The sequence below is a fragment of the Phytophthora ramorum genome (genome assembly GCF_020800215.1).
Source record: "Phytophthora ramorum isolate Pr-102 chromosome Unknown Phyram_PR-102_s0015, whole genome shotgun sequence".
NCBI lineage: Eukaryota > Oomycota > Peronosporomycetes > Peronosporales > Peronosporaceae > Phytophthora > Phytophthora ramorum.
In genome coordinates, this window is record NW_027150661.1 from 52,239 (window position 1) to 75,051 (window position 22,813).

At 53.8% G+C, this 22,813-nt stretch overlaps 7 protein-coding genes across 7 annotated transcripts; 5 read left to right on the plus strand and 2 right to left on the minus strand.

Moving 5' to 3' along the window:
* Positions 1 to 622: 622 nt before the first annotated feature.
* Positions 623 to 2,560, plus strand: KRP23_12345 (DNA repair protein RadA; the record flags this gene model as incomplete). Its single annotated transcript, XM_067882953.1, has 4 exons — positions 623 to 648; positions 766 to 1,063; positions 1,136 to 1,213; positions 1,298 to 2,560. 4 exons carry the CDS (start codon positions 623 to 625, stop codon positions 2,558 to 2,560), a joined length of 1,665 nt encoding a protein of 554 aa, XP_067739253.1.
* Positions 2,561 to 2,704: 144 nt separating this feature from the next.
* KRP23_12346 (uncharacterized protein) lies at positions 2,705 to 3,305 on the minus strand (the record flags this gene model as incomplete). The annotated part of the gene is made up of 2 exons (XM_067882954.1): positions 2,705 to 3,030; positions 3,104 to 3,305. The coding sequence occupies 2 exons, from the start codon at positions 3,303 to 3,305 to the stop codon at positions 2,705 to 2,707; spliced, it is 528 nt and encodes a 175-aa protein (XP_067739254.1).
* Positions 3,306 to 3,442: 137 nt separating this feature from the next.
* On the plus strand, positions 3,443 to 5,589 carry KRP23_12347 (Adenine DNA glycosylase; the record flags this gene model as incomplete). Its single annotated transcript, XM_067882955.1, has 6 exons — positions 3,443 to 4,030; positions 4,095 to 4,248; positions 4,316 to 4,536; positions 4,615 to 4,791; positions 4,859 to 5,098; positions 5,176 to 5,589. The coding sequence occupies 6 exons, from the start codon at positions 3,443 to 3,445 to the stop codon at positions 5,587 to 5,589; spliced, it is 1,794 nt and encodes a 597-aa protein (XP_067739255.1).
* Positions 5,590 to 7,325: 1,736 nt separating this feature from the next.
* On the plus strand, positions 7,326 to 8,426 carry KRP23_12348 (N-alpha-acetyltransferase 60; the record flags this gene model as incomplete). Its single annotated transcript, XM_067882956.1, has 4 exons — positions 7,326 to 7,920; positions 7,989 to 8,088; positions 8,153 to 8,300; positions 8,373 to 8,426. 4 exons carry the CDS (start codon positions 7,326 to 7,328, stop codon positions 8,424 to 8,426), a joined length of 897 nt encoding a protein of 298 aa, XP_067739256.1.
* An 81-nt stretch (positions 8,427 to 8,507) lies between these two features.
* KRP23_12349 (Protein C8orf37-like protein) lies at positions 8,508 to 9,465 on the plus strand (the record flags this gene model as incomplete). The annotated part of the gene is made up of 6 exons (XM_067882957.1): positions 8,508 to 8,648; positions 8,717 to 8,877; positions 8,951 to 9,019; positions 9,085 to 9,144; positions 9,222 to 9,310; positions 9,368 to 9,465. 6 exons carry the CDS (start codon positions 8,508 to 8,510, stop codon positions 9,463 to 9,465), a joined length of 618 nt encoding a protein of 205 aa, XP_067739257.1.
* Positions 9,466 to 9,570: 105 nt separating this feature from the next.
* Positions 9,571 to 12,244, minus strand: KRP23_12350 (uncharacterized protein; the record flags this gene model as incomplete). The annotated part of the gene is made up of 5 exons (XM_067882959.1): positions 9,571 to 9,777; positions 9,852 to 10,101; positions 10,185 to 10,372; positions 10,447 to 11,988; positions 12,065 to 12,244. The coding sequence occupies 5 exons, from the start codon at positions 12,242 to 12,244 to the stop codon at positions 9,571 to 9,573; spliced, it is 2,367 nt and encodes a 788-aa protein (XP_067739258.1).
* Positions 12,245 to 12,346: 102 nt separating this feature from the next.
* KRP23_12351 (uncharacterized protein) lies at positions 12,347 to 13,342 on the plus strand (the record flags this gene model as incomplete). The annotated part of the gene is made up of 5 exons (XM_067882960.1): positions 12,347 to 12,409; positions 12,529 to 12,588; positions 12,666 to 12,867; positions 12,942 to 13,087; positions 13,151 to 13,342. 5 exons carry the CDS (start codon positions 12,347 to 12,349, stop codon positions 13,340 to 13,342), a joined length of 663 nt encoding a protein of 220 aa, XP_067739259.1.
* Between the last annotated feature and the right edge of the window lie 9,471 nt (positions 13,343 to 22,813).

A 22,813-nucleotide genomic window follows, 5' to 3' on the forward strand; every position in this document is an offset into this window, starting at 1 on the left:
GGTACATGTTCGATAATGTACTTAAATGCCATCAAGGACATAGCTCATCATTGCAGCTTGTCCGAAGTGTTCTGGTATGAACTGAATGCGGACAGGTATCATCCTGATTTACCATGACCTTTCAGTATCGTAGATTCGCTGCCATAGAAGCAGTGAGCAATCAGTTCGGAATTCGCCAAGGAATACACAGTCCTTTCGTTCTCACCTCGGTTTACTGCTGTTCTCGAGCGTGGAGACAGAACAGCTACGAGGCTGCTCCGTTGATGCAGTTAGGTGGCTTCGCAGTTGCACTACACAGGAAGACGAGCAGTTTTGTTGGTACCAGCACGTAGCTTTGTAATCGAGCGCTGCGCGCGGCAGAATTGTGAGATTTATACATGCCAGTGATTGACTACTCCCTGCGTAGAAATCAATTGTATAGCCTTTCATGCGAATCGTAAATGCGTTGATTAACTAAGTCACCCAAGTGAGTTGTAAATGTACGTCTCCGCCCGAATGGAGGAGTCTACGCAGAGCCACTCCATCCACACTCCACAAAAACACACTGCCAATGGCTTGAGGCATTATTAGCCAATCACAACAGAGTTGCGAACGCGATGCACAAATTGCGTGTATTTAAGCAATGCGGGCACGAATCCTGCCGAGCAGGTGCCTCCTGCGTCCTGCTGGACGCTTCCATTCCTCGCACAACTTCCGTCCTCTCTGCACACCACACATTAGGGCTCTCTCCCATGGGTTTCGCCTCTGTCCTCCCCATGTGCGCAGATTCGCGAGCTCCTCCGACTGCTTCCAGTGCCAAAACTGCGGCCAGACGTTCGCCAAGTGGCAGGGCCAGTGCTCGTCCTGCTCGCAATGGGGCTCCGTGGAGTCCGCCAAGCCAGCCGAGCCGCTCTTCCGCCAGGCCAACGCCGCGTCCTTCACGAAGGCTAAGCCGAAGCGAGCAGTGGCCTGGTCCAGGACAGGCCGGGACGTCTTTGAGCAGGACGCCCCTCACGCTCTACGTATGAATGAAGTGGAGTTGGACACGTTCGTAGACCGTATCGAACTGCCAGAACGTGAGCTGGTACGGCGATGTCGCTGTCAAACTATTGAAATACTTGAGATTCACCAGCTACTGACGACCTGTTTGCTGTAGAACTGGGTGCTAGGAGGAGGCCTAGTGGCTGGATCGTTGACGCTCGTGGCAGGAAACCCAGGCGTTGGCAAGAGCACGGTATGACGGAAGCATTGCTCGCTGTGCTGTGGATGCCTGCTGATTGGGGTTGCTTTATGCATATCGCTATCTTTTTTTCGGCAGCTTGCTCTGCAGATGGCGAATATGCTGGCGAATGGGCCAGCGATGTGTGACCGTGGAGTTCTTTATGTGTCGGGCGAGGAGAGTGTGCTGCAAGTGCGCATGCGTGCCGAACGTCTCGGATCTGTGAGCGACAGTCTGTTCGTAGCTAGTGAGACCAACCTAGATTCCGTATTCCAATTGTTGGAAGGAGGAGGCGGTCGAAACACTGGTGGCGCTGAATACCAAGGTTTTGGCGCTATTGTTGTCGACTCGATCCAGACGGTCTATGCTGAAGACATACCCTCTCCAGCGGGAACCGTGAACCAAGTGAAAGAGTGCACGCTTCGCTTGTTACGTTTGGCCAAGTCACGCAGCGTACCGGTGATCTTGATCGGACACGTGACCAAAAGTGGCGATATCGCTGGACCCAAGATATTAGAGCACATCGTGGATACTGTGGTGCAGCTTGAAGGCGACCCGCAAAGCGCCCGGCGGTTTCTTCGCTGCCAGAAGAATCGCTTCGGCAACACCAGCGAGGTCGGCGTCTTCAACATGACGGACGAAGGTCTGCAGCCGCTGCCGAACCCTCTCATGGCGTTTGTATCGCCCCGCGGCGAGGACGAAGATGATGATTACTCCGACGATGGCGAGGATGCCGCAATTGAGCCGCTTGACGGATGCTCAGTTACGATTGCTATGGAAGGCAAGCGTCCAATTCCTCTAGAAATCCAGGCCCTGGCAAACCAAACGCAGTACAACGATGCCGCACGCGGTGGCGGACAGTCCTTCTCTCGTGTCCGCGGCATAGGCGTGTCGTTCGATAAACTGCTTTTGCTTTTTGCCGTCTTGGAGAAGCGTGCAAGAGTTTCTTGCCACAACCAAAGCGTGTTTGTGAACATCGCTGAGGGCTACACTATCCAAGAGCCTGCAGCCGACTTGGCACTAGCGGTGGCGTTGGCTAGCTCCGTTCTGGGTCGTCCTGTTTTGGAGCGCACAGCATTCCTCGGAGAGGTGTCGCTATCAGGCCACGTGCGACCAGTTAAAATGCTCGAGTCGCGCCTCACAGCGGCGCAGAAGATCGGGCTGGAGGTATGCGTGATTCCTAAGGAGCTCGACCAGACTACTCGTCGCGCACTGCGTAAGAAGTTCGCCAACTCGCTGACAGTCATCGAGGTATCGACTCTGCTAGAGGCGCTGAAGATCGCGTTCCGCTCTCCGACGACCACGTCGTTCTTGTCGCGATCCGACGGGGCTTCGACGGCGGAGGAAGGGAGCACGGTCTAGTCTGCAGTGGCTCCACGCGAGATGCAAGTAGTGTAGTATTTATTCCTTCACACACGCACGGCCGCAGGATGACAGCGGTCTTCTCTCTTCTTGCTTGCCTGTACTTTCCTGGTCTGCTTGTTCTTCTCCTTTCTCCATGTACATTCACCTCCGCTTCGCAGTGCTGGTGCTGCGTTTGTTCTTGCTGCCGACTAGTGCATCCAACGGGAGTCCGAGTTTGTCCTCTAGCGAAATAGAAGGGCTCGTCTCCGCTCGCTTCTGCGGCAGCTTGGCGACTGTCTTGGGCTGACGCGCCGCCTGCTGCTTGCCACTGAAGCTGGACTTCTTCTTGGCCTTCTGCTTCGCGTCCAGCTTGGGCCCCAGCACGCGTCCGGTCTTCAGCACTGTGCGGCTCCCTGTCGCCACCACTTTGGCGTGTGGCCGGTGGGTCGCGTGCTTCTTCTTGGGGTTCGTCTGCAGGTCCAGCTTCACTGCGCCATCCAAGCCTCAGTTAGTATCCAGCCTCCCTTCACCTTGCCCAGAGCATATAGAAACACGACGCACGGGTCGTCTGCATGGCCTCGATCTGCTGCGCCGTCAGGTGGTCGCCTGCGCGCAGCTTGCGCTGGTAGAACTTCTGCAGCGCCTCCTCCTTGTTGGACGACATCTTGCCGCCATGCCACGCGATGCGTCGCACACTGCTACTTCTCGTGCTCGGCGGCACTGAGCTCGCCTTCACGTGCGACAGGACGGCCACGCGCTGCATCGGGCGATGGATTCCAGCGGAGTATTTCGGGTGTGTTCAGCGACCGTATGACGCTGGCGCCTTGTATAATGTGGCTCACACCACTGTTTTCTAGATTAGTCTGGTACTATAATAGGAAAAGGTTCACACCCGCCAAAATGTTAAACGCGCTTTTGAATATGCCGCGGGCCAGGAAGCAGACGCCAGTGAGTGCCGCTGCGAGTGAGCCGGACATTGAAGACTTGATCAAATGCGAAGCGCCCGATGCCGTTGCGCGTGAATCGCCATCGCTTAGCACGCAACATGAAGCAGCGCGACACGACTTTCTGCCTCCGGAGCTGCTGGCCACACGAACGGAGCTGCTCGTGTGGTACGACGTGCACCGCCGAAAACTCCCGTGGCGAGGAGACCCGCCACCGTATCTGACAACGGCAACGCACACGAGTCAGAAGAAGAAGCAGGTTGCAGCGGCAGGAGGCAAGAAGCGAGGCATGGACGCGTTCCTGAAGGCACAAGTGAAGCTCGAGGTTGACACGGAGCAAGCGCTGGCGACTAACACCAAGGAGGAGACTGTTGCTGCAACGGATGATGGCGATACTGTGAAGCCGAGGAAGGTAGAGTCGTACGAGACGTGGGTGTCGGAGATCATGTTGCAGCAGACGCGGGTCGACACGGTGGTGGAGTACTTCTTGCGTTGGATCAACAAGTTCCCAACGGTGGCTGCACTAGCTGAAGCCAATGAAGAGGTGTGTGTGGCTAATTGTGTAGCTCTGCAGCTTGGAAGCTAATCCTTGGTGCATTCAATGGCAGGATGTGAACGCTTTGTGGGCTGGACTGGGATACTACCGACGCGCGAGGATGCTGCACGCGGGGGCAAAGTACGTAGTGGAGAACTACGGTGGCGAACTGCCGTCCTCTGTGGACAAGTTGCTGAAGATTCCAGGCATTGGGCCTTACACGGCAGGTTCGTTGCGAGAAAACCATTTGCCCGCCTGTTTTTTTGTGCTAATGTAACTCGTTACGCTTTACAGGAGCAATCGCGTCCATCGCCTTCGGACACCGCGAGCCACTAGTTGACGGCAATGTGATTCGCGTGATGGCTCGCGTGCGTGCTGTTGGGGCTGACCCGAAAAATAAGCAGCTCATTAATTTTTCATGGAAATCAGCGAAGGAGCTTGTAGGCGAATGCGATCGACCTGGTGCTTTCAACCAGGCGTTAATGGAGCTTGGAGCGACCGTGTGCACAGTTCAGGTAGGGAATGATTTCTTGCTCCAACGAACATGTCGATGGAGGTCTAACGGTGGCGTGCGTCATTGACTGCTGATGCAGAATCCTCAATGTTCGGACTGCCCGGTCAAATCGGTGTGTCTTGCCTACGAGGAGGCAAAGAAACTCAAGTCCAAGCCCGAGAGTCCTGTTTCGCCTCAACTGCCTGCTGAATCAAGCAGCCCCTGCTCCATCTGCGACTACACGCGTGTTGCGGAGTGGGATGACTCGCAACCAGAGGTAAGGTTGGTTCCGTTCGCCATCTTCATTGGCATGCATAGCTAACTCTTGGTTGTGATGGTCGCAGGTCACCAAATACCCGCTGAAGGCAAAGAAGAACGAGTCGAGAAACGAGGTCATCTGCGTTGCGGTTGTGTCCTCTCCATCAACCGAGAAAGCTGTAGCATCCACAAGGAGGAAGCGCAAAGCTTCAATGAGCGCCGAGTCCGACAAGCTCGACGCTTCTCCATCTGACTGGAAATTCTTGATGTCCAAGCGTCCGGAGGGCGGCCTCCTCGCTGGACAATGGGAATTTCTCCACACCAAGGTACACTGTGGTGGTGACCATGATTACTGAGGCACTTTACAGTCTTCCTAACTTGTTGTTGATGTTGTGTCGCCCAGATGGACGACGGCGACAAAATTCCGCCATTCTCCAAGCGAAAGACGTTCATGGACACCCGGCTCATGGACCTACTTGGCAAGTCAGCGCTGACTCGCTCCGACGCGTTGACCCCGGAGCGGAGCGACCTGGGCGAACTCGCGCACATTTTCTCTCACGTGAAGCACCACATGGGCATCGAGCATGTGCACTTCAAGTCGCAGCCAGAGCTGCTGTCAGCTACCGAGTCCGACGAGCTGCGGTGGATGACAGTCGCAGAGATGCAGCAACTGGGCATCACCACAGGCGTCAAGAAGATCCTGCAGCTCGTGCTGCACCCCAACAAAAGCAGCAAAACCAAGTCCACGTCCAAGGCGAAGCCACGCGCGACTAGCGCAAAAAAGCTGAAAACCATCTCGTCGTTCTTCAAAACATAGACACAATCCGTTCGCGCACCAAATGCTCGACTAGTGTTTTTTATTTTAACTTTTACCATTTTCCATTGAGCTGCAGACGGTATGACGAGGCAAACACCAACTTTGTAAAGTCCACCGATGAAACTCGGAACGAGCGCTAGCGACTACCCCACGCAATCTGCAGCTACAACTTGAGTACGCACCTACCACCACAGTGCAGCAACAGCAGCTCGCCGTAGTCGCCGCTCACCTCAGCGGCGATGCGCTCGCGCAACTCCTTGCCGAACTTCTTCTTGTACACAGGCTTGATGTCGTGCAGCACGATGTGGTAGCGCATTACGGCCTTCACGCATCACAGTAATGCCTTCGTTGACTTCGCTCATGGGCATCTGCTGAGAAGAGCCGGCTGACAAGCCAACTCGACCGGTTCCACGACGCCACACCTGGGCTGCAAACTCTCTCCTCGCTCGTACAAGCTGTAGTAGTGCGCGACCGTCCGTCGCTTCCAGTCCGGGTGCTCCTCGCAGACGGCCTTGATGTCCTTCTTGCCGGTCCGGACGAAATCAGTGCAGCACCGGGTACTCTATGGGTTAGGATCTGAACCAGTTCGAAAGGCTGCGGGAATCGCTCCATTTAAGACATCTTCCGGCAGAAAGAAGCCGCCACTCCCTGTCGCCTACATTGATGACATGAAAACATTTTTCGCCAGTCTGAAGCGCATCGAAGCTGAGCGCAACCAGGGAGGAGCAGGCACAAGTTTCCTACGACCTGCCCTTCTACTGCAAAGTGTAACACGAATCGATCTTGTGTTGAGCATCTCCCTGTTGAAGTGGGTACCGTACACAACTTCAGAAAGCCGGTGGCACGAGTTGCCATGAACCATCCAACTTCAGAAGGCGAGTGCAGTTAGCGTTTTGCCACCTCCGTCTCAGCTTTCCAACCACGACAACCGATCGCTCGCGACCTGCGTGAAATACGTTGACCCCGTTTTCGATCATCATAGCTGAGCCTTTCTCGCCCGATCAACGAGAACACGATCCGTGACACGCTGGGAGGCACGGATGATAGCGTCTGTCAGGTCAGGATGCGTCAAGATAGACATAAGCGATATCCACTGAGGTCTCTGCGCCGTCGAGCAAATCGATGAGCTTCTGAGGTGCAGCTTGGTCGCGAGAAAACCAGTAGTCTACAACTGTAGTTTGTAGTTTCCACAGTATGTCCTGCTCCCCATTGCGGCCAAATACTCTACGGTTGACCCCCATCATCTTTGCGATGTCCTTCAGCGATTGGTTTTTGTGTGACGCTAAGACCACGTTTCAAAGCATTTCCACCACGAAACGCATGGGGGTCCACCGACAGGGTTTACCTGAACTTCGACTCGTCTTGTTTGGGCTGGGCGTGGACGATGGCGTCGATCGTGCTGCGGGAGTGTCCCGTGCGTCGATGCAGCTGGGTAATTCTCTCCCCTTTCTGGTATCGCATGCAAAGCTGGGACTTCTCTGATGGGGTTAGTTGCGGACGGCGTTTCTTGGGTCAGCGTACTTCCGAGTTCTGTAAGTATTCGGTATGATGCGTCGTGATGCAGTGTGCTCCCTGAACGGTGGCGAGAGCGACGTTTTTCCCGCTATACCCCCGGCCTGGCCGAGGGGACGTTGGCGCACGGCAAATTCTGTCAAAAATATACATTTTCATCAAAATATTACCAGACAGCCAAAATTAGCAACATTTAAGTTTTGTTGCGCAGCAGAAAAAAAAAAATGGAGGCGGACGACGGCGTGGAGGAGCTGATCCCGCGCGTCGTGGCGCTGGAGATCGACCGTGGACTGGACCCCGTGGACGCCACGAAAGTGCAGGAGCGCGTCATCTACTTCCGAGACTTGGGCTCGTGGGACATCCCGCAAGTGCGCAGGCTGCATGAGCAATGGTTCCCCATCCGCTACAACCAGGCCTTCTACGACGGCGCGGCGCAGGGGATGTGGATGGAGACGGGTGGTCCATTGTTCGCTCGGCTGGCGGTGGAGATGCATCCCCCGACAGACCTGCAGACGCCCCCGGAGGAAAATATTCTCGGGGTTGTGACGGCCAGCACGCTGCCGCTGAGCAAAGTGGACGACCCGGACCTGATCTCCCCTGACGACTGGGAACACACCCACGTGATGTACATCTTGACGCTGGGCACGAGGTCGTCCGTGAGGAGAATGGGTATCGCGTCGGCGCTGCTGCAGGAGTGCATCGCCCAAGCCGGTCGCCAACCGCAGTGCGGGGCGGTCTATCTTCATGTGAAGGCAGACAATCTCAGTGCCAGACATTTCTACGAGAAGAACGGGTTCCAGAACTTGAGGTACTTACAAGGTACGCAGAGCGGTGGAAAAGTGCAGTGAATGTGAAGGAGTTTTGGAGACTGATTGCTGTTGGTGCAGACTACTACATGATTGATGGTGTACGGCATGACGCATTTCTGTACATTCGCTACGTGAACGGCGCCGCCCCGCAGAGCGGTTGGTTCGATCTCATCACAAGGTATAGTCGTTTGAGCGAGATTCGTAGATTGGAACGGCGCTCACTTTTGTTCATTTGCTGGCAGGCCCTTGTTCGCGTTGTTTTCGATCGCTTCGTTTGGCTGGAAAAAGCTCATCGAGGGATTCACCGTGGACGAGTTCGAGGATGCCACCACAGAGAAGCTCGCTCGGCCGGCAGCTTCGGCACCCGTCGATTCCGCGCATATAGTGCCGGTATGATTAACATATTTCTTGCACATCAATGTACTTTTATTATTCACTATTCATCAAACACACTCGTTGTAGCCAAGGATAGAACTTTGGACGGCACGTGGCGGTGTAAATGAAACGACAAAGTAATGAAACGGAGGCTTGCTTCAACGAAGCAGGTTGCCGGATTCACCACATTGCTGCGTGCGCAACTAAGCACCAACTTCAGAGATGAACTTCCAGGATCTGCTCAACGAGGTGGAGGACGCGATGAAAAGCCCTCGATCTGGAGGGAGCCAAGGAGCCGGCGTGAAATACACCAACGACGTCGAAAGCTCATCCAGAATCATCCAACCTGGATCCAAGCACAGGGTGAGTAAAGATTTTGGTCTGCCCAGTAGTACATGTACTGCTTGCTGACGGCCTGGCCACTTGAAAAGGGTAAAAATGAGCTGGACGACCTGTTGGACATGCTTGGCGACGACGACAGCAAGCCTGCTGCCATTCACCCTCGGCCAATGTCGTCGTCGAGGGCAGGTGCATATAATTCGTCGGACTCCAAGACATCACGAACTGAGTTTCAAGCTGGTGGCACCAAAAAGTTCGTTTTGCTTTTTTGTGCGGTCGGTCTTGCTGCTGCTCACAACTTGGCTTTGCTGTGTGGTGAAATGTAGGTGCCCTCAAGTGCTGATGGATGGAGGGCGAGCTACTCGAGGCCTTAGTACTGCATTCTCTTCGCGGAAGTACGTCTTCGTTGGTCACTAAGCGCCGCGTCACCTAACGACTCCGTTTTCTTTGCTTTGATTAGCGTTTGCTCCAACCTGCGCTGTAACGAGTGTGACTTCACAGTGGTGCAGTTCCCCGGCAAGTAAGTCTACATATCCGATCATATTAGCTGCATTCGCGTCCTACGCATAACTCACAATGCTTTTTGATGGTCAACAGGAAATGGGATGCGAGTGCCGACTACATGTTCTTTCGCGAAAATGTGCCCAACGAAGCGAAACTTCGAGTGAAAATGGAGATTTCTCCTGGTGAGTTGGCTCATAATCCACGTTGCTTTCATTACCAAAGACTAACATACTACGTAGAATTTGCAGCTTACGCGTGCCAATGCAAATGGCTCTCGGTCAGCTCGCAGATTCGAGTTGACAACTGCCAGGTGAAATGGTCCTGTGCTGGACATTAACAACAAACATTGGCATCTGAAGACGCGAAATACATTTCCAGTGCATCCTATTACCCGCTCAAAGGAGCTAATAAATATTTCCCAAATGCATTGCCTTCTCCTAGATCATGGTCGTAGCTGCAACTTTGGCTGCGACGCCAGCTCACCTTCCAGGACGAGTTGAAATTCCCGGAGCTCTTCTAGGCTCGGGGTTTTCCGCTCGTTGCTGTTGCTGCTTAATCCAAGACGAAAAAGCATCTTCCATACGATGAAAGCAGCGTCAGGGGAACTCTTTGCTCCGAGTGCGCACTGGGAAATTAGCGACTCAATTGTCTGTCACAAACAACGAAAAACGCAGTGTCAGATAACTTGACTCGGCTGAACCGAATCGATCCAACGGTGCTTACCGCGATAGCTGCTCGACTGGATACACTCCAGGTCATCACACGGTAAGCCCAGTATACGACCAGTAGCGGGTGCAGGTACTGCTGCTCAACAAGGAACTTTTGGATTTCATTCCAGTATAGATCCTTCGTTCGTGCACTTTCGAGTTCGTATGGATCATACACAGCTGCAGACGTAACCTGACCAATTGAGCCATCTCCAATTCGAGCTGAGCTGAAAGTCCAACCGGGTAGCACCTTCCGATACGTTTCCCTAAAAGAAACAATGAAAAAAAAACGTTAGAAAACCATCTCGCTACTTTGCTGCACTTTGCAGCAATCAGCAAAGGCACCTACAAGTGCGACGTGCGAGGTACAGAGCTCCTTAAACGCGAAATCATTTCGCTCGTCGAAAGCAATGCGATGTCTGGCTGGTTTGGCCCACCTAGCTCGCTAGCTTCACCACAAGTAGAAGACCACAGAGCTAGATACAAAACATAGTCGCGCTCTTTTCCTAAGTGGTTCACAGCCCGAGATCGCATAACCTATCACCAGGAAAGCGCAGCATTTGTCTACAGTAAGAACAAAACATTCCAAATGTACGCTTAGCCTTCCTTACCTTCCGCATTGCCAGCGCTTTTCGCTCTTGTGGGGTCGACGGTGCTGGACACGAAGCAATCGCTTCGGTTATTCGGCGCAGCACGTATCCAGCAAACAGTGAGCCGTGGCGAATAAATGGCAACAGACTCAGCACTCCTCCGCCACGCAGCTCTGCTTGAATTGCAGGTTGGTTATCTGAACCGGACAATAGCTGGCTCAGCTTTTGAAGTCCCTCTCCTTCACTGAACCGCCGCATCTGAGAGCTCGCCTGTGCGTTCTCTGCCTTAACAATCTGCCAGTTTACTTGCTCCAACTGAAGTCGTTGCAAGACAGTGGATAACATCTCTGATCGTCGCTGCTTCTGAGCTGGATCTTCAGCACTTAAACGTGGCAAAGGACTGAAAACGTACATTCCGTTGCGAGGTTGAGCTAATGGCGCGTACTCGGCACCAAATTGCTCTTCACTGGCAAATGCAGCACCACGCTCAAGTGTTCTCTGCAACTTCATCGATAGCTGATACGCGGGACAGCACGTTGTGGAATCCATAGAAATGAGGGACCACGAGCAAGACGAGCGATTAAGCTCTAAGTAGTGAGCCAAATGCACCATATCGCCCCTGCTCGAGGAGTCAAACATGGCATCGGTCACAACCGCGTGTGGTGCAAAGGCATCCAGCAATTCGTACAGGGGATTGGGCTTCAGTGCAAACGCCTGCTGCTCCTTTGAAGATGCCACTTCCACGCCTTCTTTTGCTGTAACTCCGAAGAAAGGCACCCCTGCGTGTGAAAACTGTTGGTACAACTCTACAAAGGAATAGCGCGCGTATGCGTCGCTCGCTGTCGTCGAGTGGCAAACCGGGTAGATGATGGAAGATTGGACGAGACAGACAACCACCAAAGGCGCTGCTAGTCGTCGAGAGAGCAAGATGGCCGCCTCCAGTCCATAATTCCCCTGCATCACTCGCAGGGTGTTGTGCATCCAGTACACGACAGGCTGACTGACGGCATTGGGAGCTCTCCTTCTACAACTTCGCGGAACAAACCAGATTCTCCGTCGTTCCTCCAGCTGAGGTGGCCACTGATCGTACAGAGTTGGGTGATCCACAGGCTTCACATGTTCATTTTCAAACTCGGTCACTGGAAGTTCACCTTGCTGTATGTTGTCCGGAATCTGCGTAGACGCCACCTCATCGGCGGCTGCATTCTGCGCCAGATTCCTGCCCAACCAATCACTCGCTCGCTCGTTCTGAGCAAGAAGTTCTTGCGGAGTCTTCACAGGTATTGCTGATTCCCACGGGGGTGCGATTTCCACTCCAACCGAGCCTGACGTCTGGGTCTTTTCGACATCGCCATCCGCTGGTGCAGTCATAGCTACACCTCCATCGCCTGTTTTAGCTGCAGCAGCAACGTTATCTCTCACCTCCTGCTGCAGCTTGCTCTGCTCTGCACCGTCAGCTCTTAACTCTGCAAAATCTCGCCGTCGCTCCTCTCCAGCGATTTTCATCTCCTTTGTGCCGCCTCTCTCCTCGCTCTTCCGCATAAACGCATCAATAGTCTCCAACTGAAGCGATTACAACGACAAAAAACGCCTTATTAGCTGTAGAAACCCCATTTCAACCCTCAAAAGAGCCCCATACCATGCCCTGGGAGATCGGCTCTGGGTGCCCGTCCAGGACGCGCACAAAGCCACCAGTCTGCACTCTGTACAGTCGAAGCGGCGTGTCTCCATGTGGTAGGGTTCCTTGTGCGCGCTGCTGCTCCAGTGTCGCCAACTGCGCCGAGATCCGACGCGCTTCGGCCGCGTCCGGCAGCGACATTCTGCCGGATAATTACTGAGTACATCGTACCCCGGTACCCTAGGGGTACGTATCACAGAATCAGCCCTGGTATCAGACCGGACCATTTTTTGCAGATCCTGAATGGAAGCGAAAGACGACGCCATGGCGCTGCGTTGCGGCGTCTGTGGACACGACCACGAGCAGGTACACGTCGGAAGCTTCGTGGATTGAAAGCGAAGAAGCGATCGCTGCGTTTTGAGGGGTTAAGATTTGATTTTGGACGCTGGGGAGGCACTAATCGATTGGTTTTGTGTCCCGCATAGGGAGTCATATGCTCCATCTGCGGACACACAGGCAAAAGTCGCTCGTACAAGTGCTTCAAGGTGGCAATGGAGTATTAATTTAAGTAGATGTGGAGATTGTCGATAGAGTGACTCATTTGCTGCTTGCATTTGGACAGATGGCATTCACGGCCTTCGAGTTCTCGGTGCAGCGGTTCGACTGTTTGGGACAGGACGAGGCCGTTGCTGGCACTGTGGCAGCGCTGGCGCGCGCGAATCTGGCGCTGTGGACGTTTATCCAGATCCTACGAGGTCGGATCTTCCCTAATATGGTGAAGGTGCTGCCGGATGACCCGGTGTCGCGGCATTTGGTCACCTTTGGTGCGAGGGCTTTGGGAAATCATTCGCTACGACGGTCAAGGTTCTAATGAGATCATGTCGACCATGAATTGCAGTTGGTGATGGACCGATGGGTATTGCTCGGTGGCGGCCTGCATCCGAGGAGAGCGGTAGCCAGGTGGCCATCATTGAGCGCTTTGGCATCCTGGCGAGCAAGCGGCGGCAGGGCTACGGTAAACGATTTCTCCGCGCGGTCGTCGAGGTAAAGAGCCCTTTTTGGATGATTTATTGTACTAGTAAGCGGCCTGATAGCAGTGCTTTGCAGGATATCGAGGCGATATACGCTCCGCAGCCAACGCACCCGCAGGCGCTAGTCGCGTACGTTCCGCAGAACGACTCCTTCGCGGCGATGAAGTTGTTCCAGTCGGTGGGCTTCCAGCCTGCGTCGCAGGTGGAGGTGGTGGAGGACAGCTCGTTCCTGCGAATGCGGATGGCGTGGGGTTGCAGCCGCTCATAGCAGCCGCTCATAGCAGTGCTAGAGAGCAAGCACATCGCTGTGAGTGAGAGCTGTGTGTGGCAAATTACTTGGTGAGTCTAAAAAAGCAATGAAGACGAATACTAGCTCAAGAGTTAAACCGGTTGCCCAGGCTCCCAGCTCTGCATTCGTATCGGTACCCTTGACACCACCAACACCACCTTTGGATACCTTTGCTACTACCACGCGAATGTCTTGTGAAGTGGACGCGGAGGACATGGGGGACGGATGCATGTGTTTCACTACCAGTGCGCTTTCGTTTAAGTGTCGGCTCGGCGCTAAGTGGCGCTCCGAGCAACTTCAACGAGTTCGGGTCCCAACCTTCGCATTGTTGACCCCCATATGGGTCGCAGCTGGACCAGAACAATATGGGGGACTTGGAGATGGGGGGGCAGCTATCAACGGGGGTACTACAGCAAGCAAGCACTGCAGTTCACTTCGCTGCGCGTCGCCGCTGGTCTTCACGTCGCCGCTTGATTTCGCGTGGACAGCATGGGACCACACTCGATAGCCGGTGGCTTGACGCAATCGGTGACCACGCGCGCCGTCCATCGCTCGTCGCCACTCCAGCCAAAATTCGCGCTCGACTTGAATCTTCGCCTGGGGCTAGCGCTCGAGCAGCAGCTGGCTCGTATATCTGGGTGCTTCGGGCAGAGATCGCTGCAGCGACTGGTGCGTCCATCCTTGTCGAACAGGATGCAAGCGCTGATATTAGAACGCAGTGCGCTGTGCCTTTCTGCTTCGATCGCGTTCGAGTGCACTTTGCATCGCGCACTATGGCTGGCGCCTTGCTTCCTCGGCGATCGGAGCCGGGCTGCGCGGCTGCACCGCATCTGCTCTTTCGATCATCAAATGTCCAGCTCGCCAGAACAGGCATTGCCTCTCGCCGTAGCGGAACGGCGCGCCAAGCGTGACTTGCAGCTAGTGAGAGATACATTGCGGAGACCAGCTACGACCTGCATATCGGCTCCGGACGAAGTTGTTGTCTGACTAAGTTGCCTTTCAACTTCAACTAGATTCTCATATCGCTCTCGAAGCAGAAACAGAATACACTACTACTTGGTGAACACTACTACTTGGTGTGCGTCACTGCCACCGCTTTCACTCGCCCCAACTGGGACAGTACAAGCAGGCGCTTGATTTTCAGGCCAGGCGTGAGCCAGATCAAACTGCGTGTGTGGCCTTGCTGCTGCTCGAAGCGAAGGCCCGACGGAGATGGCCTCGTAATCAAACAACACTCACGGCGGCGGCCTCGTCTACATAATAAGTCGGCAAGAAAAATTCACGTTCGACCAGCAGTGGCTTCACTCGTGTACCTAGTACATGTGGGTGTCCATCTGGTGTGAAAAGGATGCAGCACGTGCTTCAACTTGGGGTGATACAAGAATCGGCTCGCCGTAATAGTGCCCATGCATTTCTTCCTTTGTGTTCGCAGCGCACTTTGTCCGCAAGACGACCCACTGCCGTGCGACAGTCATCGTCACACCTCGTTAGAATCGAGGCAAAGTCACTTGAACCCCGTCCACCAAAGGTGATTTCAAGAAAGTAAGCCTACCGCCGAGCTTGATGGTGCAGCGCGACCTCGACTCCATGTCGGTCTAGGTTGGAAGCACTTGAGGCTCCCGGAGATTGCTTTTTTGGAATCCTACTTGGCAAGTCTCTCTACTAGGATAGTCTGGTGATGCTTAACGAATTGCACTTGAGCGCGGTAAGTGAGCGCTCGAGTGAGTTGGTTTTGTTGAGCAAGCACGTGGTGGAGTTAATTCAGGCCTACTTCGAAGTAATTAGATCCATAAAAAGCTTTATTTAGTGCTAATTTCGCCTAAGATTGTGAACTGTTCCCTAACGCTCTCGATCAGGATTTAGATGCTCATCAGTGGAGATAAGCCGAGTAGAGATAGAATGGCGGATAGCAAACCGCCAATCGGTCCTGTTTTGCTCTTGTTCAGGCAGGATTGGCCTTTCCCGTCTTTAGTCAGTCTTCCATCGTGAGGTTAAAATCGTCCAAGGTCTGCCTACCCCAAAAAAAAATATTCTTTTTATAAGTAATTAGGTGACGCAAGGCAGAATTAAGTAATAGAATTTCGTAATTACTGTATCACCCACTACAATAAATTGACTATTGGTTGTACGAAAAGTTAATAAAATGTGATATTGACCCAATAATACCAGTTTTGTAGCCTTTTGGAGTTGGCATGAGCCACGCCAGTCATTGCAATGACTTGCGGAGAAAGACGCCGTTGGACGGCGGACAGCAAGCCGAAGCGCAGCACTCCAACCCGCATTTCTTCATTTTTCGTTTCGACAAGATGGCTCCCAAAATTATACTATACTTCATGTCCATAATAAAATGTAAAACATGCATAATTGTTTGGTTATAGCCCGCACCCGCAGCATAATATTGTTATATTGCGTGGTTTAACCAATATTATTGTAACTATTGTCGTAGAACTAAGCATATTATGTAGTTACATCAAGGATATTATTGGTCTAGAATAATGTTTAATCAATTTGATTTGTTAATATTTCTAAAACCATGCATCTTGCAGGTTTTTAAAGACATCAGCCGCAATAGGGTTAAACGGAATATGACTCGCTGGTCGTCGACCTTCGAGATGGTGCTACGCTATAAGCGCATTCAAGATATTATTCGCCAAGCTGAGGCTGTTGAAGACCATGTTCCTACCGACGCAGCTCACAAGAAAATGATAGTCCATCTTGAGCACCTCTCAAAGATGGATAGTGTGTGCAAGACACTTCAACATGAAAGCACATGCATGGCGGATGTTCGACTTTGTTCGATCAAGTGGCTGATGACTACCCGATATAGCCAACCACTTGCGCCCGAGCGCAGAAATTGTGCACACGCCTGCATTCGAAGGGGAGGGGGAGGGGGGGGGGGGGGGGGGGGGGGGGGGCGATAATAGCAGAGCCCCGAAACTTATTCGCAGATTTGCCTGGCACTTGCTTCTACCAATACTGGTCGGTCCATCGCCTCTGCCAATCAAAGATGGCTTCATTTGCGCTCTAGACCCGTCCCTCTTCAGCTCGAAATGGCTTCACTAACCGTAAACGAAGAAGATATATCGTCAGTGGAATCACACTACAGCGACTACTCTCGATCGTAGGATACGGCTTCATTAGAAATTGACGGTATCTACGCACCGGCTTCTCTCTTGCAAGAGGTAGCGGTATTTTCATCACACGAAGGCGTGGGCTCACTGCCTCAGTTTATGGAGAAGTTTAGCGTGGATGATCTAGCAAACCTCGCTGAAGAAGAATCAATGCTTCGTGCTTAACCAACTCGCGCTTGGGGTCCCGGTCCCCAACAGTCGTGGACTATTCCTTGCCATCCAGAGTTGATTTATTTTAGCCCGGAAGCAGCTCGAGAAGCGGCTAATGCCTATGCTTTCTCTCATGGATATGCACTACTGCATAAGTCGACGTTGACAGACAAGAAAAGCGTCGACGCCGTGTAGTTGTGGTACGTGACCACTACGGTACGCGACGGAAATACGTTTCGACTGCATAGCGCAGACACCCAAATGCTACCACCCGGAAATGTGGCTGTATCGTGGAGCTTAATGTTGTTTTAATTGGCATATCTAACACGGACACTGAGCGTTAGGTAACACAGCACCGTGGTCAAGCTGTTGTCCACAACCATCCGCTATCAACACACCCTTCTGCTCATCCGGCGCACCATCGAGTTTCGCGCACGGCTGTGGTGCGGGAAACAATTGCTACCGGCGCACAGGTGGGTACACGAGCAGCTCAGACCACAGCTCGACTACGTCTGGAGCACCCTCACGTGCTCATGGTGCAACATGATATCTACAACGAGCGTCAGAGGGATGTTCGAGAGACATCAAATGGCTACAACCGCATCAAATTCTACTCAACGAGCTCTACACAGGTGACTCCAGCGTCGCATTTACGATGGATGAGCACGGTCAGGTTAACAATCTGTTTTTCGCGTGCGGCCCAGTGATCGAGATATACAAGGAAAGCTACGACGTAATCTTCCTTGATTATCAAGCGAGTAGAAATGTATGCATGCGTGCACGCGGACACTCGTGTACAACCTCTTCAGTGAAACATTGTCCGGCCTCGCCACTACCCGGATTTTTCGCATGGAAGACAACTGCACTGAGCAAAACCGGCGGGTTGTCGGTGCAAATTCGAATCTGTACTTCACTTACTGTGCTGCGAGTTGATGGTTGGTCACAGGCTTGAACTGGGTGTCGATACGCATCATGTTCATTGTCACGCGGTAATTCATAGCTACTGCCAAGTCTGTCGGGTCCTTACGTATTTGTTCATGCTGACCTCGATGGTGTAGTGGGTCATGCGCTCGGTGGATCGCACAGACAACGCCATGACTAGTGTTGAAAGTCAATTGAGAAATACAAAGCCAAAAAGATCAAGGAAGGGGTAAAACAGGTCGCGCTCTCAGAGCGAGACGTAAATGACACACATCAATACAAATGGGTGCACCGTTTTTTTGTCAAAAGCCTGCGCCAGCACTTGCAAAATATCCCAGGTATTTCGAGCTTTTGCGGCGAACAAATATAGCTAGAATTAACTAAGGGTAATTGGCAAATAAGCTGAATGCATCTGAAACACGCTTTCTGCAGCGTTTCGTGGTGGAATTGGTGAGCGGCACTGACAAGAGGAAGATGCGTTCGGGTGAAACTACACTAACGAGATTCTCCAAAGAAAAGAGCAGCCACGGAACTCTGGTGCGACATCACTTAGCTACAGTCATTTGGCCAAAGTGGCGCCTCCGACGTACAAAACAGTTGAACGACTGTTATCACAGCTCCCGCCGGTTTTGCTCAGTGCAGTTGTCTTCCATGCGAAAAATCCGGGTAGTGGCGAGGCCGGACAATGTTTCACTGAAGAGGTTGTACACGAGTGTCCGCGTGCACGCATGCATACATTTCTACTCGCTTGATAATCAAGGAAGATTACGTCGTAGCTTTCCTTGTATATCTCGATCACTGGGCCGCACGCGAAAAACAGATTGTTAACCTGACCGTGCTCATCCATCGTAAATGCGACGCTGGAGTCACCTGTGTAGAGCTCGTTGAGTAGAATTTGATGCGGTTGTAGCCATTTGATGTCTCTCGAACATCCCTCTGACGCTCGTTGTAGATATCATGTTGCACCATGAGCACGTGAGGGTGCTCCAGACGTAGTCGAGCTGTGGTCTGAGCTGCTCGTGTACCCACCTGTGCGCCGGTAGCAATTGTTTCCCGCACCACAGCCGTGCGCGAAACTCGATGGTGCGCCGGATGAGCAGAAGGGTGTGTTGATAGCGGATGGTTGTGGACAACAGCTTGACCACGGTGCTGTGTTACCTAACGCTCAGTGTCCGTGTTAGATATGCCAATTAAAACAACATTAAGCTCCACGATACAGCCACATTTCCGGGTGGTAGCATTTGGGTGTCTGCGCTATGCAGTCGAAACGTATTTCCGTCGCGTACCGTAGTGGTCACGTACCACAACTACACGGCGTCGACGCTTTTCTTGTCTGTCAACGTCGACTTATGCAGTAGTGCATATCCATGAGAGAAAGCATAGGCATTAGCCGCTTCTCGAGCTGCTTCCGGGCTAAAATAAATCAACTCTGGATGGCAAGGAATAGTCCACGACTGTTGGGGACCGGGACCCCAAGCGCGAGTTGGTTAAGCACGAAGCATTGATTCTTCTTCAGCGAGGTTTGCTAGATCATCCACGCTAAACTTCTCCATAAACTGAGGCAGTGAGCCCACGCCTTCGTGTGATGAAAATACCGCTACCTCTTGCAAGAGAGAAGCCTGATGGAAGGTATGGATCTTGACACCGTGAAGCTTGACGGAGCGGAGGGAGGGCAGCACTCTGGGCGAGACCGGAGCGGAGACTGGAAACCACTTGAGGGGTAGAATGAAGATTCGAAAGTGATTGATTGAGGTCTTTAGCTCGCTAGCCTTCTCGCTACTCTAGACCTACTGGATACACACTACTTGATTCTGTACTGGATACTGAGTTACTTCAGCCAATGAGAGAGCGCCACGTCGAAGCCCATCTTGTACCTACAATCTTGTACCCACAGGTGGCGTAATCGACAGTGGCGTAATCGTCGGTGGCGTAATCGGCGTGGGTTCGGATTGGACCGGTTCGGGTTAACCGGTTCACGGTCAACAACCGATACCAAACCGGTAACCCTCCATAACCTCAATACGCCCCCTCAATGCGAAGTCCCATGAATGCCGAGAGCCGCCGTCAGCTCCGTGTGGCGTGGTCCCGCAAGCGCCTTGGTCATGATGTCCGCCAGCATCACAGAAGTCTCGCAATACTCGAGCTTCACTTCACCGCGTTTCACTTCGTCGCGGATGTGGTGGTACTTGATGTCGATGTGCTTGGCGCGGCCGTGATTCACCGGGTTCTTGGTCATCTTGATGCACGACTGGTTGTCTTCACGGATCATGAGCTCGGGTCCCGTTTCGTTGGCAGCCGCCAGAATCTCGCACAGCAGGCGATGGATCCACTTGCCTTCTTGGATAGCCAGACTGAGCGCGATGTGCTCCGCTTCGCTCGTGGACAGCGACACACTTGACTGCTTCTTGCTTCCCCAGCTTACAGGCGCACTCATGAGCATGAACTTGTAGCCTGAAGTGGACTTGCGGTCCGCGAGGTCGCCGGCCCAGTCCGTGTCCGAGTAGCCACGGAAGTCGATCATGTCGCCCGGCTTGAAGCAGATGCCATGCGTCTTGGTGCCTTGCAGGTAGCGAAGGATGCGCTTGACCGCAACCCAGTGTTCCTCTTGGGGGTTCTCCATGAAGCGCGACACATAGCCAACGGCGTACGCGATGTCCGGGCGCGTGGCGGTCATCAGGTGCATCAGCGCACCAACAGCTTCGCGAAACGGAGCGTTCACCTTGGTCGCCGCGTCGCTTGGAACCAGTCGAGTGCTCATGTCCACCGGACTCACCACAGCCTTGCACTCGTCCATGGCGAAGCGTTTCAGGATGTCGTCCACGTAGCGACGCTGGCACATGGTCACGCTGCCGTCCGGGCTGTCCACCAGCTCGATCCCAAGAACAAACGCGCACTTGCCGCTGTCGGTCATCTCGAAGCGCGTCTTCAGGTCCGTCTTCGTGCGCGAGATCAGCTCAGGCAAACTCCCGGTAATCAGCACGTCGTCCACGTACACCAGCACGAGCACGAGCACGCAGTGACTGTCCACCATCTTGATGTAGAGGCACGGATCGAAGGCCGACACTTGGAAGCCGATAGAGCACATGAACTCGTCGAAGGTCTCGTTCCACACGCGCGAAGCTTGCTTGAGACCGTAGATGGCCTTCACCAGTTCCAGGCAGTCAAAGCCACCATCCAGTTCGACGCCTTCGGGAACCACGCAGAACACCACCTCCTTCATGACCCCGTACAGGAACGCTGTCACGACGTCGAGTTGGTCGAGAGGCCAGCCGAAGTACTTGGCGATCGCGATGATCATGCGCAGCGTCACGTACTTGACCACGGGCGAGAACGTCTCCGTGTAGTCGATGCCGTACTTCTTCTTGAAGCCCTTGGCCACGAGGCGCGCCTTGTACTTCTCGATCGAGCCGTCCGCTTTGCGCTTGATCTTGAACACAATTGGTGCCGATGGCGCGCTGGCCGCTGGGCAACTTGGCAGCTCGAAACACACCACGCAGTCGCATCGACTTGAACTCGCGCGGATCGTCTTGCGCTAGTGCACTTGATCCGGACCGTTCGCAGCCTCTTGGAACGTCGTCGGCTCCGATAGATCGGCTGCTGCTTCCACAGTGTTGGCACTGGCACGCCAAAACACTGGAGGCGTCGAGTCGTCGTCTTCATCTTGGTCCCCAGACTTTTCTTCTTTGTCGGGTTCAGCTCGGCACGACGAGGATACGTCCGACGCACTTGCTTCTTCTAAGCCAGCTCGGTGGCGAACGGGGCGCGATATTCTGGCAGTGTCGTCGTCGCCACTCGGTCGGCTCTTGCGCTTCCCCGCCTGCTTGAAGCTGGTTTGGCGCCGTCCATCGTTGTCGTCCAGGTCGAGCGCGTCCAGGTCCAGCGCAGCATCATCGACGTCTTCATCCGAAATATGCGTCGAAAGTCCAAAGGCCGACTCATCGAAGTTGACATCGCGACTGACAACCACCTGCCCCGCCTCGATGTCATAAAGTCGATACGCCTTGGACACTTCTTCGTAGCCGAGGAACAACCCGGCGCGAGCCTTGGGGTCCCACTTGCGCCGCTTTTCCTTCGGCGTCAGGATGTACGTCTGGCATCCGAACACACGCATGTGCTTGACACTTGGCTTGGACTTGTACACGATCTCGAATGGAGTCTTGTGTTCCACCTTGGGTGACGGCAGGCGGTTCTTCACGTAGATGGCCGTCATGGCCGCCTCAGCCCAGAAACACTTGTCCAACTTGGCGTGATGCAGCATGCTGCGGCCGATCGTGACGATGGTCCGGATGGCGCGTTCTGCCGTGCCGTTGGTCTGGTGCGCGTACGGAACCGTGGTTTGCTGCTCGATACCTTCGACTTCATAGAAAGCCTTGAGCGAGTTGGTCGCGAACTCACGAGCTCCGTCGTGCCGCACAACTTGACCTTCTTGCCGAACTGCGTCTGCACCTTCGTGACGTTCGTCTTGATGCAGTCTTCGCTCTCCGACTTGGCACGCAGGCAGAACCCCTTCATGCATCCGCTGGCTTCGTCCACGATCAGCAGCAGATATTTGCTGCCACCCAGTGACTCTTCTTCCATGGGGCCGCAGATGTCGAAGTGGAGCAGCTCGAACGTGTCGTAGCGACGCTTGTCACGGTTGCTTGGGAACGGCTTCTGGACCATTTTGCCTTGCTGGCAGCCGCGACACACGCTTGGTCCACTCGACTTGGAAGGTGCCTTCGCGTCCTTGATCATGTCGTTGTCGATCATCTTGCGAAGCACCTCCACCGGAGCGTGACCCATACGCGCGTGCAGGTCGACCGTCTTCTCACTGGTCGCTGCATTCGCCGATCGCTGAGGCGTCTGGAGCCAGTAGAGGCCATCCACGAGGTTCGCCGCCGCCACCACTTGCTTGGAGGCCTTGTGCGCAACGCGTATCTGGATGCCGTCGAACACGACTTGGAACAGACCACTCTTGTTGATCTGTGGCACCGAGAGCAGATTCTTGCTCATGCTCGGCACGTACAGCGCGTTCTTGATCTCGATGTCGCGCTCGTCGCCGTTGGGCAGAACCACTCGTTCCACGATGGTCCCCACACCCATGGTGGCCGCCTTGTTACCGTCGGCCACCGAAAGTTCGCCCTCGTTTCGCTCAATCAAATGGGCGAACTTGGCCTTGTCGTTGCAGATGTGGTGCGTTGCGCCGCTGTCGACCGCCCACATGCCGAGCATATCCTTGCCCGTCGAAATGCCACACTCCAGTGAGATC